The sequence below is a fragment of the Pyrus communis genome, chromosome 6 (assembly GCF_041283825.1).
Source record: "Pyrus communis isolate YQ-2024b chromosome 6, ASM4128382v1, whole genome shotgun sequence".
NCBI lineage: Eukaryota > Viridiplantae > Streptophyta > Magnoliopsida > Rosales > Rosaceae > Pyrus > Pyrus communis.
In genome coordinates, this window is record NC_142570.1 from 2,319,563 (window position 1) to 2,340,159 (window position 20,597).

Consider the following 20,597-nt stretch of genomic DNA (forward strand, 5'->3'; position numbering starts at 1 on the left):
AAACCATTGAAGAAAAATTGGACTTTGCACATATAACTCTTCATTCCCGGTCTACTCAGTAGTCCCAAACCATTGAAGAAAAATTGGACTTTGCACATATAACTCTGTCGTTTCAATTTCCACGCATATTGGTAATGAAACAAAACAGTATTGTTAGATATTCCCTCAATATCTTTATGTTTCCATTGTAATTAAGGAACAAAATTGGGGGCTAGGTTCATTTTTGCGAGTGGAGAGTAGGCATGAGTTGTAGTTATCTCACGATCAAACCCTGATGTGTAGTTACGCTTGACTAATCCAAGAACAAATTAACAATCTAGTTAGAAAGCTTTATATAGAATTAGAGGTTATGGGGGAAAAATAAGAAAAAATGGTTATGAACTATATGCAAGCAAAGGCAGTAGCAATATTCAGTCTTGTAATATTCAGATGCAGAAATATGGAAGGCTTAGAGAAGAAGATGGAAAACTGGGATTCAAAGCCTGACGTTTATTGGTGGATAAATTAAAGAACGATTCCTTTTACGAGTATTTTTTGCATCAACACAATAACCTAAATTCGCTTTGCAACCCACAAATTTAGGCTTTGGGATACTAGCTAGCTTTGCTATAGATGCCAAGTAGTGACTCACATAATTCTTTTTCAAACTTTTGGCATCCAATATTTTCTGGTATAGATCCTTGCGTGATCACATGCGGAAATGTTTTGTGATTTTATTGACATGATACCACAAACATACATGTGGCTAGATTGGTAAAAGGGTGACCCCAAGCAAACAAAGTTTTTCATTTGGAAACGTTTATCGTACGTAACCTTACTTTTACTTTGTAAAGTAACTGTTTCCACAACTCGAATCCAAGGGAGCAACCTGTCACAACTCCTCGCTTAATTTGTATTTGGATATCATGAAGTTGTCACAACACTTCCAAAACTGCAACAAATTTAGACATGTTTTTTTTAGAAGCTAATACATCTGTAACGCTTTAGCTAATTTAGAACACATTAGCCTCGTTTGATAGAGAGGTTTTACAAATTTCTTATTTTGTCCAAGTTGAAGGTTACTAATTAACACTAGTTGTCCTTTTTAATCTTACCATTTTCAGTGGCGAAGCCAAAATTTCGAATTAGGAGGGACCCCTAAAAAATGTTAAAAAAAAAAAAAAAAACATTGCAACACTATCAACAACACCAGCACTGCAACACGCTCACGAATTCATTTCTCAGCCATCGTCTGGTCATCATCTCAGCCACTACTTTGCTACTTTAGATTTTGGTCCGGTTTTGATGTTTGCTAGGTGATGATGGTGTTGATTGTACAATTCAACTCATTTTCATCAATACGTTCCGATCAGTTGGGAGCTGTGTAAAATTGGGAAGAAAACAACCTAATAGAAAGGGCTAACGAGAACATGAAAATCACACATGGATGGAAGCAGAATTCAAGCTTGTCAACAACTACCAACACCATGTGAAAAATATTAAACTCTAGAAGGACAAGATCTTTCGCCTACTTCCTTTCTCTCTGGTTGGGATAAATCTAGTTTTTCTTTGTGAAAATAATGCCAGGGTAGGCCTGGGACCCTTCTGGTCCCTTCATGGCCCCGCCCTTGACCATTTTTATGAGGATTAGTAGAGATATATTTTCTCTCAGCCATTACTTTGCTACTTTAGATTTTGGTCCGATTTTGATGTTTGCCAGGTGATGATCGTGTTGATTGTACAATTCAACTCATTTTCATCAGTATGTTCCGACCAGTTGGGAGCTGTGTAAAATTGGGAAGAAAACAATCTAATAGAAAGGGCTAACGAGAACATGAAAATCGCATATGGATGGAAGCAGAATTCAAGCTTGTCAACAACCACCAACACCATGTGAAAAAAATTAAACTCTAGAAGGACAAGATCTTTCGCCTACTTCCTCTCTCTTTGGTTGGGATAAATCTAGTTTTTCTTTACGAAAATAATGCAAGGGTAGGTCCGGGACCATTCTGGTCCCTTCATGGTCCCGTCCCTGACCATTTTTATGGGGATTAGTAGAGATATCTTTTCTTCATGAGTTACTTTCAACTTGAACAAAATAAGAATTTTTTTTTATCAATCTCTTCATTTAAAATATCTTCAATATAGTGAATAATCATACTCAAATCAATTATTTGTATCAAACGAGGCCATTAAGTCTGGTCTTTGTATTTGATTTTATAATTTATACGTTGTATGATAACAGGAATTTTGGAATCTCAAGGGGTTCCTCTACAGTATTTTTTATTTTTTTTTAAGGACATAAAAAGATATAAACATGTGGCTGGAGGCATATAATTATCTGAACTATGAGAACCAATACATTATGTGCAATAGATAGTGAAATTCATTTCATCATCCTATATTCTTTTTCTTTCATTTTCTCATGTCATTATCGTGTGCATTGTGTGGATCCTTTGCACGGATGTATATGCCATTTGCTGACAGTGTTCACTATCCATAAAATCAGCATATTGCATACAATATATAGACACACACATATATACAAACATAAAAAGCGATTAGGGATCCTATCTTAGATGAAGATGAAAGAGTACACTACTCTAGCCAACTTGATTAAGCGTGCTGCTATATTTTGCGTTATTTTTCTACTATTGATCGTGAGACTTAAGATTAATAGGGACTAGGAGGAAAGGAATATATATATAGGTCGGGATATGGCGGTGTAAGTGACTCAGAATCAGTTCATGGAAGAAGGCCAAAAAAGCAATCTACTTGCATGCATGATGAAGATAAAAAAAGAAAAAAAATATGTTAGCTTAATTGGATATTCAAATCTGTTTGCATCTTTCTTTCTTTATAGCTGGAAAAAGGGAGCAAGGCTTTTCACAGGCACATCTTTCACCAAAATATATTCTTTAGGAAGGATTTGGACCTCACAAACAAGGGTGAGAATTGAGCCATATCATTGTTTGGTTCAGCTAGGTTCTTGTTCCTCAATCATTTAAAAGCAATTCTGTATTGAAAAAAAGATCAAATTAATAAAAAAAATTCTAGGGAAATATTCCTTAATTTTATTGTTTTTTAACACATATAGCTAGCCCTTAATTAAGGAATCTTAGCCGTGAATTATTTTCCATCTTTAATTTTCGCATTCAAAACATCAAAAAGTTCATGAAGAGTCACACTTCAAGGGAATTTCTTTAGCCTTTCCCTTCTAAAATATATTATATATATGATCAGGTACTCTGGATTAAATAATGAACGCTTCATTATCATTTCTTTACTCATGTGATAAATTCACTCGGGTGTAGCTAGTGACCAACTTATCTTATATTGACCACAGGGTTGACCATATTTAACAAAAGTAAATAGAAATTGATCATCAAATCACAACCCTAGGAACAGCTTTGCAGACAAGAGAGTTCTTCATTTCCAAAGAAAGCTTCAAGGTCTCAGACAAATCCACACCTGACTGATCATCACAAGGGACCCACTTGAAGCTCTGAAGCAACTGAGCAAGCCAAAGCTCAACAGTAGCCAATCCCATGGCTTTTCCAGGACAAACCCTTCTTCCAGACCCAAAGGGAGCCAGCCTTAAATCAGACCCCATGATTAGAACATCTTCACTAACAAATCTTTCTGGTTTGAACTCATTAGGGTTTGACCAGATTTCCTCAGCGTGTGTGATTGAAAACATGTTGACCATGGCAGTGGTGCCGGCCGGGATGAAGTGGTGGCCTATGTGAGTGTCATGGATGGCAAGTCTGGCCCAGGACAAGAGGGGTCCTGGTGGATGCATTCTTAGGGTTTCTTTGACTATGGCATGGAGGTAAGGAAGCTTGGGGAGGTCGGAATTGGATACAGATCGTGCTGGAGTGCCTAAAATGGCGTCGATCTCCGACTGGGCCTTGGCTTGGAGATCTGGGTGGAGAACCATTCTTGCTAGAATCCACTCTAGGAGTATTGCCACTGTATCAGTACCTCTGAAGATCATTTCCTGGAATCATGAAAGAAAAACGTTTGTTATATGATTAATCATATTAATTATGTGCTTTTAAATGGATTGAATAAATGAATTGATGGAACATGAGAGTTTTATGATTGGATACACAAAAGAGAAAATTAAATATTTTCAATCTTGAACAAGAATATAAATAAATAAAAACATAAAAGGTCAAGAATAAAAGCTCAAACTAAGGAATTTAGAAAACAATAAATGAATAAAGTTCTCTTACAAAAAAGAAATGAAGTCGTTATTGTTATTCTGCACTCTAAACTAATAAAAAAAATTGGTGTAGAAAAGAGAGAAGAATAACGTTCTTGGAGTGGCAACAACATAAAGCCTTATAAAAATAATTCCATAAAATTATTTCTACCGTATAGATTCTAAACTTTGTAGATTAGTATCAATGAAAGAGAGTAATTGTTGAAACCAGAAAACCTAATTAATGAGCAAACGTTACAAATAACTAATAAACCTATTGGGTTTTTCTTTTCAAAAAAATCAAATTAACTTACCCACAGAACTGCAATCATATCAGAGTCACTGAGTTTGTTCTCCTTCTCCAGATCAAGAAGCACGTCAACAAAATCACCACTTTCACGATCAGCACTCAAAACTCCATTATTTTCATCCCTCTTCACTCTATGCTCCTCTATGATTTTCCCAACAGAAGCATTCACCTTTGCCACCAATTTTTTACACCTCCTCCTCACACCTTGCAAGTCCAAAAACCCCAAAAGAGGAAAGTGATCACTCCAATTGAAAATCCCAAGCAACTCATACCCTTCACTAACCAACCCCTCAAGCTCAAAACCCTCACCATTTCCACATCCTAATTCTCCACCAAACTCATAGCTCCTCCCAAACACACTCATCATCACACTGTTCAAAGACCCAAAATGCAACACTTTCCTAACCTCCACCTCACCACTCCTCTTCATAAATCTCTTCATCTCCCCCACCATTTTTCGCCCGATACTCTCGCGAAACAACCCAAAACTAGCAATTCGCTGCGGGTGGAACAAATGGGTGGAGGAGATTCTCCTCAAGTTCCTCCAATACTCACCAAAAGGGGCAAACCCCATTGCTTTGTGGAACAAAAGCTCGTAAGCCGACTCTTTGATGGGTCGGTCAGCGAAGGCGGAGCTGTTCAAGAGCTCTTTCGCTGTATCAGGGTGACTGGAGATGACAAAGCGAGTAAACCCTACTGAGAACGCCATTAGAGGTTTGGCCTTTGAGGTCTCAGCAAGCTTGGCTAGAACTCTGTGAGTGAGAGAGCCAGTGAAGGACAAGACCAACCCTAGAAGAGGAAGGCCGGACGGACCGGGAATGGTGGTTTTCGAATGGATTTGACCTTTAAATTTGGACAATGCCCAAGCCAATCCACCGGGTGAGAGCCAAAATCCAAAAACAAAGACGAAGAGCAAGAGACAGATGAACAACTCCAAGCTCAAAAATGATGATAACCCAGTTGGTGGAATCAAGAGAGGGTTGGATTCCATGGTTACTCGGAAAATGAACGAGAAAACGAAAAGGCAAAGCTTAGGAAACAAGAAACCCAAGTGGTGGGAAATTAAAAGCTGAGAGGGATGGTAGTGGTGGGAGAAGTGAAATGAGACTGAGTTTATATAGAGAGTTAAGGTGTCTCTTCGATTTGTAATCGCCGTAAACATTTGCTTTTACTGTGGTTTCTTTTGAAAAAGAAATTATCATTCTTCTATAGTTGTATGCTTTTTCATATTTCTTTGCCTATTCAATTGAGATTATGAGAGATTTAAATGAATTTATAAATTCATAGATTTTGATAAAGTTTTATTAATTTCTAGATATTATGTACAAAATTTTGAGCGAATTTTCTCAAATTCTCAGGAAGGATGTAAGATTTGAGAATGCTTCTAATACACTACGAAATTTTTCTAATTTGAATTTTGAGGGATTTAAATGAATTTATAAATTAATAGGTTTTGTTGGAGTTTAATTAATTTCTAGATATTTCATGCAAAATTTTGAGTGAATTTCCTCAAATTCTTAGGGGAAGAGATGAAATTTGAAAATACTTTAAATACGTACGAAATCTTTCTAATTCTCTTTAATTCTCCAACTAATTCACCAACTTTTTAAAAAAATTTAAAAATTAATTTCTAATTGAATACACGTGGAATATTATAAACTCTTTTAAAATCCTGGATGAATACGTCTAAACTTTAAAGAATCACTTAAAATCTTGATTGAATACCCTGAATTTATAAAAAGAATTAAGATCTCTAAAACTCCTAATTGAATACACCCTCCTTAATTTACTTTATGATATTAAATGTAGGGAATTGGGGAATATTGTGTACATTGGAATAATTAAGCTAGTTGACGACATGATGGAGCCCATATGGCACATGATGAGGTCTGTATGTCAAAATCAATTTGCGATGCCTTATATAACCGTGGAAAGGCTACAGTTGGAGGATATGAGATGAGATGGTACATTTTGCACATTACTTTTAAATGATGGTAATGTCTATTGGAATTGGATCTTTTCCGAGGCAATGCCACGGAATTTTACTGACCGAACAACATGGGTCATTAGATTTTGATCTAATAGTTACAAACAAAATGTCTCTCTAAAAGTTATAATAATTGTAGTTATTGGATCAAAATCCAAGGATCGATGTTGTTCGGTCGGTGGGATCCTGAGGCATTGCCTCGGAGAGGATCCAATTCCATGTCTATTATCTTATTTAATATTGTTAGATGTATTTAAATTTTCAAATTCGTATTTTTTTTCTACACATTTTTTAAAATTTAAATTTATTTAACAGTACTAAATAAGGTGGTGAGTATCACCATCACTTGAGGGTGGTAAGCAAAAATATTCAAAAGGCTTTTTAGCCAAAATGGTCCTTGAGATTTGCATAACACATCACTTTTATCCCTGAGATTGAAAATCAATAGAAATGGTCCCTGAGATTGTCCACCATCCATTATTTTGGTCATTCCATTAAAAACTCTGTTAAGTGTCCTGGAGCTTTGGCCGGAAGTTTGGGCAATTTTCAAAGCTTCGTAACTAGGGGTGGGCACGGTGCGGTTCGGTGGGGTTCCACCCCTAAACTGGAACCGGAACCGAAATATATTAACGGTTCGATTCGGTGCGGTTCCACTTAAATTTATGACTAGAACATTACGGTTCGGTCTACACCGGTTCCGATTCGGTTCTTGCCGGTTTACGGTTCCTAATAATAAATTATTTGAACACCAAATCATTATGCATTCAAATACATCTTCTAAAACTGATTACATAAAGTTGCATACAACACATCTTTTTTAATGCAAATGTCTTTGGTAGTGGCACCAAGTCAACAAAAAGAGACAACTAAAATACATATGCACTGGTCAATCAGTCAACAAACAAAAAAATGATGAAACAAATTGCAGGTTTTCAGACTTCAGAGAGCAAGCAAGAAGCAGCAGCTCCTGTACACAATTTTTCAACCTATTTTTCAACCTATTATACCATGACATGTGTGTGTATATATAATTTATTTATTTATTATTAATAAAACGGTTCGGTTCGGTTCGACCGGTTCTTGGTCATTCGAAACCGAAACCGGAACCGGTTTGAACGGTTCGGTTCGGTTTTTCACTCAAAGTTGACTTTTACGGTCAACACGGTTTTTTTCGATTTTTTTTTCTTACAATTCGATGCGTTTTTGCGGTTTGGCGGTTTTTATGCCCACCCCTATTCGTAACTCAATCGTTTCTTAACCAAATTCGACCCATAATATATCAAAACGAAGATAGAAAAGTTTAGAACAAGATTATTTTTACTTGGAAGCCCAATGGTTGCCGAAGATGGCCGTAAAATAGCCTGAAAGGTGACTGGTCCAGGGGAAAACCGGAAAACTTGCCGGAAACTGGGTAAACTTTAAACATTCATAAATTCTTCAATACTTAACGAAATCGAGTGATTCAAAAATTAAAATCATACTTCTCAATGAGATGAAGAGAATGGTACCTTTTTAGACAGCTAATTCGTCGTGATTTGGCCGAAAAAACAGCTCAAAAGTGGCTAACTCGAGACCAAGACAGCCACTTTTGAGCCATTTTCCGGCGAAACCACATAGATTTAGCCATTGATAAAGGTATCATTCTCTTCATCTTGTCGAGAAGTATGATTTTCGTTTTTGAATCACTAGATTTTGTTGAGTATTGAAGAAGTTATAAACGTTTAAAGTTTACCCAGTTTCTGGAGAGTTTTCCAGCTTTCCCATGGACCAGTCACCTTTCAGGCTATTTTCCAGACATCTCCAATAACCATTGGGCTTCCAACTAGGTATAATCTTGTTCTAGACTTTCCTATATTCATTTTGATATATTATGGGTCGAATTTGGTTAAGAAACAATTGAATTATGAAGCTTTGAAAATTGTCCAAACTTTCGGCCAAGAGTTCCGGGACACTTAACGGAGTTTTTAACGGAATGACCAAAATAATGGATGGTGAACAATCTCAAGAACCATTTTGACTAAAAAGCCTATTAAAAAATAAAGTGGAGAACATTGCATTTCATAAGACAGTGACAATATATTTTTCCGTATTATTAAATATTATGTAGTATCGAAGATTTTTATTTATTTATTTATTTAAATATCATAGTATTGATTCTGATATGTATAACTTGAAGACTCATTTGTATAACTTGAAGAAGGCACTTCTTCTTTACCTCACACGTTAATGTTCAACATTTCTTGCTTAGCATGGAAAAACATGTGTTATTTTATTATCACTTGCAGCCAACTGTTTTGTGGCGCAAACAGTTTTTCACTAGAGACTACCTACTACTTAGAAATGCATCATCTCCGGATCCCTTTTGCCAAATATTCCTCATTAATTAATTCAGACTTTTAAAATTTGATCCAACGGCTATAAATAAGGGCCCACTTTAAAAGTTATAATAATTTTAATCATTGGATCAAATTTCAAGAGCCTGAATTGTGCACGTTAATTAACAATTAAATAATAATCCAATCATCAATTTTCATATCATTTTATTTATAAAATTTAGTATACCAATTTAGTCTCTCTAGCATTACCCATGTATAAATAGGATTCTGCTAAGGAGACTAAATCTGCAGAACAAATTTTGTAAATTAAACGACATAAAAGTTGATGATTAGATTATTACTTAAGTATTTATTAACGTGCTTATTTCTTATTGGCGACATATTATTTTGTTTGCAAATTTAATCTATAAATTTAATTTATCTAGTATTACCCTATAATATATATATATATATATCACTTTCCACCTACGACACAATACCCCGTTGCATGCATTTGACGGCAAATATATATACTCTGCCACCCCCAAGTCCTATAGCTACTGCATATCTAATTATTTATAAAAATGCAAAACATATTGTCATTGACTCATATATTGTCGCCTGGCTAGAATTTAGCCAAATTGACACTAACCCCAACTGGTAATTTCCTCTTAATTTATAAAACAAAGAAACTGACTGGTTTAATATATATATATATATATATATATATATATATAGAGAGAGAGAGAGAGAGAGAGAGAGAGAGAGAGAGAGAGAGAGAGAGAGAGAGCCACAGCCAGTGATCGTGTCTGCCAAACAAAATTTAGCCAACCATCGCTGCATGTATGCTATGCTTAATTCTTTTAGTTTCACATTGCATGCATATTATATACTAACTGAGTGGACTAACCCTTGGTGGACGGTAATGTGTTTGGTCAATGTGAATGCAATTTCCAAGTCGTATATTGAGATTTGTTTAGTCCTAAATAAATGTGAATAGGGTTTTGCCTCTTTAGTACTAAGATTGATCCTACGTTGTCGCACAATAACCCTAAAAGTGGGGTTTCCTTGCTCTATAAAATGTAGCTTATTGGCAGACAACATTTAGACAGAAATGTGAAAGTTTTGAGGCTTTTTACAATTTCAAGAATTGGAGTTTGGGGATTTAGTCAAAATAATCAAATATTTTTAGTTCTATACAGTAGCAAAGCCAGCTTGATGTCAATGACTGCTTATGACTTCAATAGCTTTCTAACCGCATCTATATTTATTGGTAGATTTATCTTTGACTCCAACTAAAGACAGAGTGAACAAGGTTGAATTGTAACCTTTTATTCCTTCTTCCTTCTCCAATTTTCTTCTTTCTTTCCCGTGTCTTCGTCCTCCTTTTCCTTGTGTGCAACCCAGTGGTGCGCACCACATGCTCGATGTAATACTTCACTCACAAAGACAGGTGGATCCTAACAATCTGTTAACTTGGGCACACCTTGATAGATGCAGATGTTAGAACATAGAAGTTGTCAATAGATGTCATCACAATTTTTCAACGAATGTCGATAAATTTTGATAGGTGTCCATCAGATGCTTGACGAAATAGTGCAATAGTGTTTTATTTTATTTTATTAAAACCGTGACCTCATTATTGTAAAATTTTGACTCCACCACTATAATTCTATATGATCAATTTTTCAGTATGTTATTGATATCTAATTGTTATGTTGTTAATGCTTGATTGGTCTAATCACTTTAGCCAGTTTAACGTGGAGTTTTGTGACAGACAAAGTTCACCAACTTGGTAATCCATAATTATATATAATAACCGAAAGCACATCTTCCCCCTAATCTCAGTCTATTAAAATATGGATTTACTAGACTGCAGCTGCGTTATTCTTCCTATGTAAATGTATAGATTCTGTATACAAACAACCTACAGACAGTATGCATATCTGTATGACCAAATGTTGAACAAGGTTGAAAACCGTGTTCATCGATGTGCTACTTTTGGGTCAAATAAGAGGATCTTTACAGCTCGATTTTGGTAGAATCTTCGTGGGGACATTTACTTCCTTTCTAAGTAAAGACCAGGCAAATTGCCTACCTACAAGGTATCATATGCATATCTCAAGTTGTTCATTAGATCTTTATTCTGTTAATTATTAGGGTTTTGATATTTGCATGACGTATATATATATATAACAATCGATAATATTGTAGAGAATCGTCCTATTCTCAGCACAAAAGGGGGAAAAGGAACAATAAATTCAGGGCACACTTGCTCATACTGCATCTTATATTTCAAGTTAATTATACACCAATATATGGAGAAGTTAAACACAGAGTAGTATATGATTGACTTGAAATATTTTCATAATTGTATACATGGTGTGGGTAAGTTTTTATCATTAAACTAAGATTTTAACTATTGAAGTATTTGGTTCAATATCTCAATGGATAGAGTATTGGGTTTCCAAACCCATGTGTTAGTCTGAAACTTCTCCATCTTCGTAAATTATTCTAATAATTTTGAATCATCCGCTCTCTATAGTAATTTTTTTGAATTAACTATTGAAATAACCTCATAGTTTTCAGCTCACTACGTGATTTTGATTTTAGTGTTTAGAATTCAAGCTTAAAATTTCCAGCTGATTGTGAAAGGCCTTATGCCTTATAATCCGGTTTATTTTCATTCTTTTTCACCTTCTGTACACTTTTGTTATACTTTGTTAATTTTTGTCCCTTGAATTTCATTTAATTTATTCAATCCAAAAATCAAAATATCGAGAGGAGTGTGTAAGGGCAAAAAAAATTTGAGAGTGCAAAAATAATTTTCCTCTTATTATTATCTATTAATTTAGGTTGGAAAATGCTAAGGAGAGCATGTTCTTATATACTATATTTGTAGACCAGATGATGTGGTGATTGATGGTTTGATACTTTTTTAACAATTTAAATAAGAAATACAACCATTAACTACCACATCATGTCATTTACAAAATATAGTTTAAGTAGATGGTAACATCTATTTGGGTTTTAGAGAATATCCAATACAAGGCACAGCCGCACAGGCATAGGGCCAGTTCCTGCACTGGGAGACAATGTTGCCTTCAATATACATGTTGAGGCCCATCTTGTGGTAATTTGCCAACAATATCGCTTGTCTGATCTTTCATATTTAGATTGATGCAACTGCAAGTCGGTTTACTACATTCTACAGAAGTACAACTGCAAAATGTGTAATATTTTCAAAGCAGAAATATAATACAAGAAATGGTCCATAAAAAATCACAGGCATTGATAAAAGTACCAAAGCCAAAGACACTCCGAACCGCAGGGCTTGAAACGATTCCATACATTATCAGCATCCATCTGCGGAGGAATCTCGTGGAAATAATAGCCGCATTCAACCATTCCATCAGCAAGTCTGAACATCTGCTTGTCCTTGATGTTGTTTTGTCCATTTCTTCTAAACCCGGCCCCCATTTGCAGCCCTCGCCCGAAACAAGGTTTTCAAGACGTATATTAGACTGAGCATTACAGCTGTTGGCTGTCGCACAAGTTTCTCTTCCTAATATCTCCTCAAGATTCGTGGAATGTTGGAAGCCAACCACGGTAGCCAAATCCCATAGCGTTGATTGAGCTTGTATAAGTGATCGTTCAGTCTGTTACTTGTATAAACGGACATTCAATTTGATGCTTGAGCCAGCTTCTTCAATATATGTCACCTTGAATGCAAAACAGATGATAAGTAATAGTGTAATATAAGTCGCAGATGAACGCTGCCGAGGTAATGCAATCGATAGGAATCAGAAAAGTTCATGCTGACTCGAAGTTATTTGCAACAAGCAGATATCGGACGCTAGATGCACTTTAAGAAGGGGCTGATGGTTGACTGGTATCAATTCTAGTTTCCACAACACAATCCAAAGAAATCCCTAGCCCTTAAGTTCATCCGTATAACTTACATACACCATGTACAAACTTTTGATAATGCTAGGGAAACTAAATTTTATAAATTAAATGACATGAAAGTTGACAATTAGATTATTACTTAAGTATTGATCAACGTGCTTATTTTCTAAGGAAAACTAATAAAAAGAGTTTGAAAACTTTGAGTTTTGACGATAATGACAAAATAAAGGGTAAAATGAATAGTACCACGATTGACTTTTTAGTATAAAAATGTGGTTTTTCGTTAAAATGAACAGTACCGGGAGCTTTTCGTTGAAGTTCCTTATTTTCTATTGATGACATATCATTAAGTTTGTAAATTTTCATTAACCTAAACTTTTTATGAACGTATAACTGTAGAAGTCAACAAAGTGCACATTCGCCACTTAGTACTATGGTCTAGTGGTATTCCTCTTTACATGTGAGTGAGAGGTCTTAGATTTGATTATCGCCAAGGGCGAATGTGAACCATGTTATTGCTAGCTCATTGTGAGGTTTAGCCTACTCCCCTCCTCCTTAATGTAGATAATATCATTTGTTAAAAAAAATGTTACATTCACAATAAAAATTAATAAATCCTTAGAATTTTGTGAAAAAAAAAATTGAATTCTGCACAGAACATACAATGTTTATTTTTTAAAATGCTCCATGAAACTTAACTTTAATCTCACTGTACTCTTGGGACTAAAATATCACCACTTTACTTTCAGAATTCACTCCACTTCGACGAGATTCTATCAAGTTTGGGTTAATCTGCTCGCATGGAAAGAATATTGTTGATGTGGCATTCATTGAGCAAAAAAGAGAGGAGTACTTTCGTATATCAAGTCCCCTTCCTTATTAAAGCACCCATTGTTAATTGTCGGACTTAGACACTTGATCAAACGACCCGACCCAAAATCATCCCAAAATTTTAAAAATGAGAAAATCATGAGTTGAGAAATTGGGGTAATTTTAAGGTGGTCTAGTCACACTCCCAAGTTAGTTTCTTTTTCTTCCTACCACATTGGGTGTCATCGATGACGATTTGGCATTGATTTTTAGTCCACCTACCCATGTAATTGTAATTGTAACAGTCAGACCCTGTAATTGTAACAGTCAGACCCTCCCTCCTATGGAAACTCATTAATTGGCATGGCATATACACCTCATTTGCCACATCACATGATACATGAATGCGGTCAAAATATGAAATCTCACTAACAATTTCATTTTGCAAATTTCTCAAGTACTCTAGAGATTCACGTTTTTCTTCAGCTTTGAGTGTCATCAGTGACAATTTTGCATTGGCTTTTAGTCCACCTAAGCCTATAATGGTCAGACTCTCCCTCCTATGAAAGTGGTGCCCATGTGCAGGTTTTTACCAATCCCTAATATCTGTTACTGAAACATGTTGGGATTATATAGTAATTAGCCCCTCTATTCGAAAACAAACGTATTTAATATTTTACCATAAAAATTATAAAATTCCAAAACAAATGTATTTAGTATTTTACCTAAACATAAAAAATTCCAAAACAAACTTATTTACCATGAAAATTTTAAAGATATTCCAAAAGAAGATTTCAATTTACACTATTTATCTTTAATTTTAAAAAAAAATAATAATAAATAAATTTTTTTTTTTTAACAAACGATATTATTTGCACTAAAGGGAGAGGGAGTGAGTTTAGCCTCACAATAGGCTAGCAATAATGCGGTTCAAATTCGCCTTTGGTGAGAATTGAACCTGACACCACTCACTTACAAGTGAAGAGGAATATCATTAGACCGTAGTCCTAAGTGGCAAAAAAAAAAAAAAAACCATATTTTAAACTACCTAATTTAACTTGGCAGGAATAATGCTAAGTACACTACACTAAACAATGTGTGACAAATCATATTTGTAGTTTAGAAATGGAAATTGATTAATAATTGTAATAAAAGTTTATAAAGTAGAGAATGTGCTACATTATTTGATGCATAAATATGGTGAATGTAGCACCACCCCTTTGAACTAGTTCTTCATTTATTTATCTCACATTCTCTCAATTTCACACTCTAAATACAGTTACTAATAGTTCAACTAAACCCTACGTCCCTAACTTTAGTACTTCAAAATTCGTATAACAACTCTTCATATGTGAGTTAGGTTTGTTGACTAGGGTAATATGATCGTCTTTTTGTATTCATGTTTGAATCCCCTCTTAGTAAATTATAACCATTTAGAACGTAATATCATATTGCCAAAGAAATAGAATAACAAGTCCTAGTGGTAAGAAATATAACAAAAGATTCACGATAGAAAAAGCATGTTTGCACGTGTTAGCATGCGTGCAAAATGTTAAAGGAGCACTATTCCTACCCGCATCAGCGCGCAAAATGGTTGCTGTTTTTTTTGTAATATGAATTGAGTTTCTTGCACACGAAGGTGCTTCGTGTTAGAATATATAGTCAATGGTCCATGATTGTGACACTTGTCACAATCTTGGTGTTTTGGTTCATTAGTAACTAGATGTGTAACTGCCTATATAAGGCAATATTGTTGGATTACTTAATGTGTAAGAAATACTTTACAGAAATAATATCTTCTCCTCTTCTCTCTAATCTCTCTCTCTCTAATCTCTCTCTAGTTCTTGCATATTATAGAAAGGATATAGACAGATATATACTGCAATTCATGAAGATTAACATGGTATCACTCGCCATTGTTGCTAACGCGTGATCTTCGATCCTTGCTTTTGCTTCCGCTTCTTCCTCTGTGGTGTTCTCGGTTTCTTTTTCTGATCGGGCTCCTCTTTTTCTGGTTTGCTTTAGGGTTTTCTTGGTGCTTATTCATTGAGATTGATTACTGGTTTAGTTTCTGGATCAGTTTCTGGTTCGATTTGTTGTCTGTGATCTTTGCACACTACGTGTTTGAAAATTTCTGACTGACATTGGGATTGTGTTTCAAGAATCTGCAATCTAGTGTGCAATATGGTGACTGCGTCTCAGCTACAGTTACTTCAATCTCCGGTTACGAATCTTATTTCGTCGATTTCGATCTCTGTTAACATCAAGCTTGATGACTCCAATTATCTTAATTGGCATTTTCAGATGCAACTCTTACTGGAAAGCAATGGGCTTATGGGATTTGTGGACGGATCGACCTCCTGTCCCTCACAAACTGGTGAATCTGGTATTAATTCTTCTACGTCTATTGAGACTGATGCTGTTTTGATTTGGAGAATGCATGATAGGGCTATAATGCAATTGATTACTACGACTTTATCACCTGTGGCTATGTCCTGTGCTATTGGGAGTCAAAGTTCGAGAGATCTTTGGACTCGTTTAAAGGAACAATTCTCCACTGTATCCAAAACTAGTATTTTTCAGATGAAGTCGAATTTGCAGACAATCAAAAAGGGGTCTGATTCCATTTCAGTTTACCTGCAACACATTAAAGAAGCTAGGGATTATTTGTCAGCTGCTGGGGTGTTCTTTCAAGATGAGGATATTGTAATTCTTGCTCTTAATGGCTTGCCTTCTGAATACAATACTTTTCACTGTGTGATTCGAGGTCGTGAAAGTGTCATTACCCTCAAAGACTTTAGGGCACAGTTACTTGCTGAAGAAATCATTGTTGAGAATCATTCGAATGCCTCTTTTATGACTGCTATGGTTGCTAATTCTCAGCCTAAAAATGTGTCATCCTCGCAGACATTTGGTCATATTCATGGTCAATCCCCATTTGCCTCTGGTGGTTACAAAGCTTACAATGGGAATAAACATAAGGGTAAAGGAAAGTATCAGGGACACAGATTCTTCAATCCCAGACCAGTATACTCCACTCAGGCCCCTACCTCTGCATCAGGAATTCTTGGTCCCTCTCCACTCTCTTCAGTGGGTTCCTCCTCTACCTCTATGCTTCCTGTCTGTCAGTTATGTAACATTGATGGTCACACTGCTCCATTCTGTGGTGCAAAGACTTCCGAGAGGCTTGGCTGTCAAATCTGTGGCAAAATGAATCATGTGACCTAGTTTTGTTTCTACAATGATAAAGGACCTAACTACATTGGCCCTCCTGGTTGGTCACATTCCAATGGGGTTCCTTCTGCTCCCATACTGTCTCATTCACCTCAGTATTCATATCAAGCGCCTCCACAACCACATCAGTTACAGCAATTTTCAATGCATGCTATGCACACTGTGTTCCCTTCTACATCTCAACCAGCTCCTCCATCAGCACCTCCCCAAGTTTGGTTGACTGATTCTGGCGCCACCAATCACATGACTGCTGACATGACCAACTTATCCTTGGCTTCACCTTATCCTACCAGTGAGACCATCCAAACTGCCAATGGTGAAGGTTTACAAGTCTCTCATGTTGGGAATTCTATTCTTCATACTTCAGCCAAACCACTCAAATTAAATTCTGTGCTATATGTTCCCAAGCTAACACACAATTTATTGTCAGTACATAAGATATGTCTTGATAATAATTGTTGGCTAATCTTTGATGCCTTGTGTTTTTTGATTCAGGACAAGGCCACAGGGAGGATACTCTACAAAGGGCTCTGTAGTAATGGACTCTATCCTCTTCATTCCTTTTCCCATTTCAACTCCGGTTCTTCACAAAGTTCTTTGTCTGCGACGGCATTTCTGGGACAACTAGTTAAATCTCAGATTTGGCATCATAGGTTAGGACACCCAACCAATCATGTTGTTTCTCTTATGTTACACAAAGCTAATGTCCCTGTTACACCTTCTAAGTCATCTGCTTTGTGCTCTCATTGTCTTGAAGGCAAATTTAGCAAATTACCCTTTCCAGCTCATGTCAATAAGTCTGTTAAGCTCTTTCAAATTGTACATAGTGACTTGTGGGGTCCTGCACCTTGTGTTTCTGTTGATGGTTACAAATATTATGTAATCTTCATTGATGAATATAGTCGCCATTGTTGGCTGTTTCCATTAATAAACAAGTCAGATTTGTACTCTACCTTTGTTGCATTCTATTCTTTTATACTTAATCAATTCTCTACTTCGATTAAGATTTTACAAAGTGATGGTGGGGGAGAGTATATGAGTCATAGGCTGCAATCTTTTCTGTTGGATAAAGGTATTGTTCATCATAAGTCCTGTCCGTACACACATGAGCAAAATGGGCTAGCTGAACGTAAACATCGACATATTATCGAAACCACTGTGACATTATTGCAAACTGCTACATTGCCCCATCAATTTTGGTTTTATGCCTGTCAAACTGCTGTCTATCTGATCAATAGGATGCCAACTGTTATTCTTCAAGACAGGTCACCATTTGAACTCTTATCTGGTAGTGTTCCGTTATTATCTCATCTTAGAATTTTTGGTTGTGCCTGTTTTCCCTTGTTAAAACCATTCACCAGCACCAAACTTCAACCTAAAACCACCAGGTGTGTTTTCCTTGGTTATGCATCTAAGTATAAGGGATATATATGTTATGATGTGCTTAAGAAACGGATTTACATTTCTCGGCATGTTATTTTTGATGAACAACAGTTTCCATATGCAGCTTTAATGTCACAAGTCTCCATTCCTTCACCTAATTCATCCATTCCCACTTCATCCTTCCTTCCCATGGCAATGGTTAATACAAATAATGTTCTTGTGTCTTCCTCCCCCCCATCTGCAAATTCTTCCCTTCCTCCTCAGTCCATTACTAGTGCACCTGCATCCTCTTCTCAGCTCCCTGTGGTTCCTTATCCTCAGTCCATTACTAGTGCACCTGCATCCTCTTCTCAAGTCCATTACTAGTGCACCTGCATCCTCTTCTCAGCTCCCTGTTCCTTATCCTCAGTCCATTACTAGTGCACCTGCATCCTCTTCTCAGCTCCCTGTGGTTCCTTATCCTCAGTCCATTACTAGTGCACCTGCATTCTCTTCTCAGCTCCCTGTGGTTCTTGATCCAGGTCCTCCACTGAGTTCTGCGAACACTGAGTTTCATCCTGATTCTTTGCAAGCAGTTTTGGATATTCCTCCCATCAATTTACATCCAATGCAAACTAGGAGCAAAAATGGTATTTGTAAAAAGAAGGCTTTCCTTGCATCTGCTCAACCTTGTGCAGAGATTGATTTGTCTCTCATTGAACCCAGCTCTTATAAGTTAGCTCTTAAAAGTCCTATTTGGTTCCAAGCTATGCAAGAGGAACTGGCTGCTCTCAAAGCTCAGGGTACTTGGACTCTGGTCTCTTTGCCATCTACTAAAAATCTGGTTGCCTGCAAGTGGATATTCAAAATCAAAAGACACTCTGATGGTTCTATTGCTCGCCATAAAGCCCGTTTAGTGGCTAAAGGCTTTAGTCAAGAACCGGGATTGGATTATGGTGAGACGTTTAGTCCTGTGGTTAAGCCGACTACTGTGAGGTTAGTACTTGCTCTTGCTGCACATTTTGGATGGGATCTTAGACAATTGGATGTTAAAAACGCATTTTTGCATGGAGTGTTGGAAGAAGAAGTGTATATGGCCCAACCCCCTGGTTTTCAGGATCCAATTCAGTCTCATTTAGTGTGCAAACTTCATAAATCCCTCTATGGCTTGAAGCAAGCTCCTAGGGCCTGGAATGATCGCTTTACCAAGTTCTTGCCTCAGCTAGGATTTGTTAATACATATGCAGATTCTTCTCTGTTTGTCAAATATGTTGAGCATCATGTTGTGATTCTGTTGCTTTATGTGGATGATATCATCATCACTGGGAGTGCTACAACTTCAATTCCACAGGTTATTAGTGCTCTTACTACTGAGTTTGATATCAAAGATCTGGGGCAGTTGCATTTTTTCTTAGGCATTCAAATCTCCAAGACTCCCAGTGGCTTGTTTCTGTCCCAAACTAAATACATTCATGATTTGTTAGAAAAGACTGAAATGCTTGATGCCAAGGCCTGTGATACACCCTGCCTCCCATATAGTCGACTTCTTAAGGATGATGGTGATCCTTATTCCAATCCTGGTACCTATAGGAGCATTGTGGGAGCATTACAATATCTTACTTTCACCAGGCCAGACATTGCCTTTTCAGTGCATCAGGTATGCCAGTTTATGCAGCACCCTATGGTCACTCATTATACTGCTGTCAAACGTATTCTCAGGTATTTAAAAGGTACTATGACTGTGGGAGTTACCTATGCTCGCGGAGATCTTCACCTCAAGGCCTTTAGTGATGCAGATTGGGCAGGCGATCCCAATGACAGACGGTCCACTACAGGGTTGGTTGTATTTTTAGGATCCAATCCCATATCTTGGTCTTCTAAGAAACAGCAAACTGTGTCTCGTTCATTTACTGAGGCAGAATATAGAGCTCTTTCTTCTACTTCTGCAGAATTGGATTGGATTAAGCAACTGCTTGTCTTTCTGCGTATTCCAGTGCTCATACCACCTGTTCTTTTCTGTGATAACTTGTCGGCTATTGCTCTGTCCTTTAATCCTGTCCAACACCAGAAGACTAAGCATATTGAAATCGATGTCCACTTTGTCCGCGAAAGGGTGGCCACGAAACAATTGACAGTGCAGTTTGTTTCATCCCAAGAACAGTTTGCTGATATCTTGACCAAAGGGTTAAGTGGTCCTCTGTTTAGAACTCATTGTCTCAATCTCATGCTCAGTTCATCCCAGCATGAGCTTGCGGGGGGATGTTAGAATATATAGTCAATGGTCCATGATTGTGACACTTGTCACAATCTTGGTGTTTTGGTTCATTAGTAACTAGATGTGTAACTGCCTATATAAGGCAATATTGTTGGATTACTTAATGTGTAAGAAATACTTTACAGAAATAATATCTTCTCCTCTTCTCTCTAATCTCTCTCTCTCTCTAATCTCTCTCTAGTTCTTGCATATTATAGAAAGGATATAGA

The 20,597-nt window shown here is 36.6% G+C and overlaps 1 protein-coding gene across 1 annotated transcript; it reads right to left on the minus strand.

Annotated features, from left to right (window-relative positions):
- Positions 1-3,232: 3,232 nt before the first annotated feature.
- Positions 3,233-5,566, minus strand: LOC137710226 (cytochrome P450 78A5-like). Its single transcript, XM_068449163.2, has 2 exons — positions 4,501-5,566; positions 3,233-3,979 (listed from the first exon to the last, which is right to left on the minus strand). Exons 1-2 carry the CDS (start codon positions 5,485-5,487, stop codon positions 3,365-3,367), a joined length of 1,602 nt encoding a protein of 533 aa, XP_068305264.2. The 5' UTR covers positions 5,488-5,566; the 3' UTR covers positions 3,233-3,364.
- Between the last annotated feature and the right edge of the window lie 15,031 nt (positions 5,567-20,597).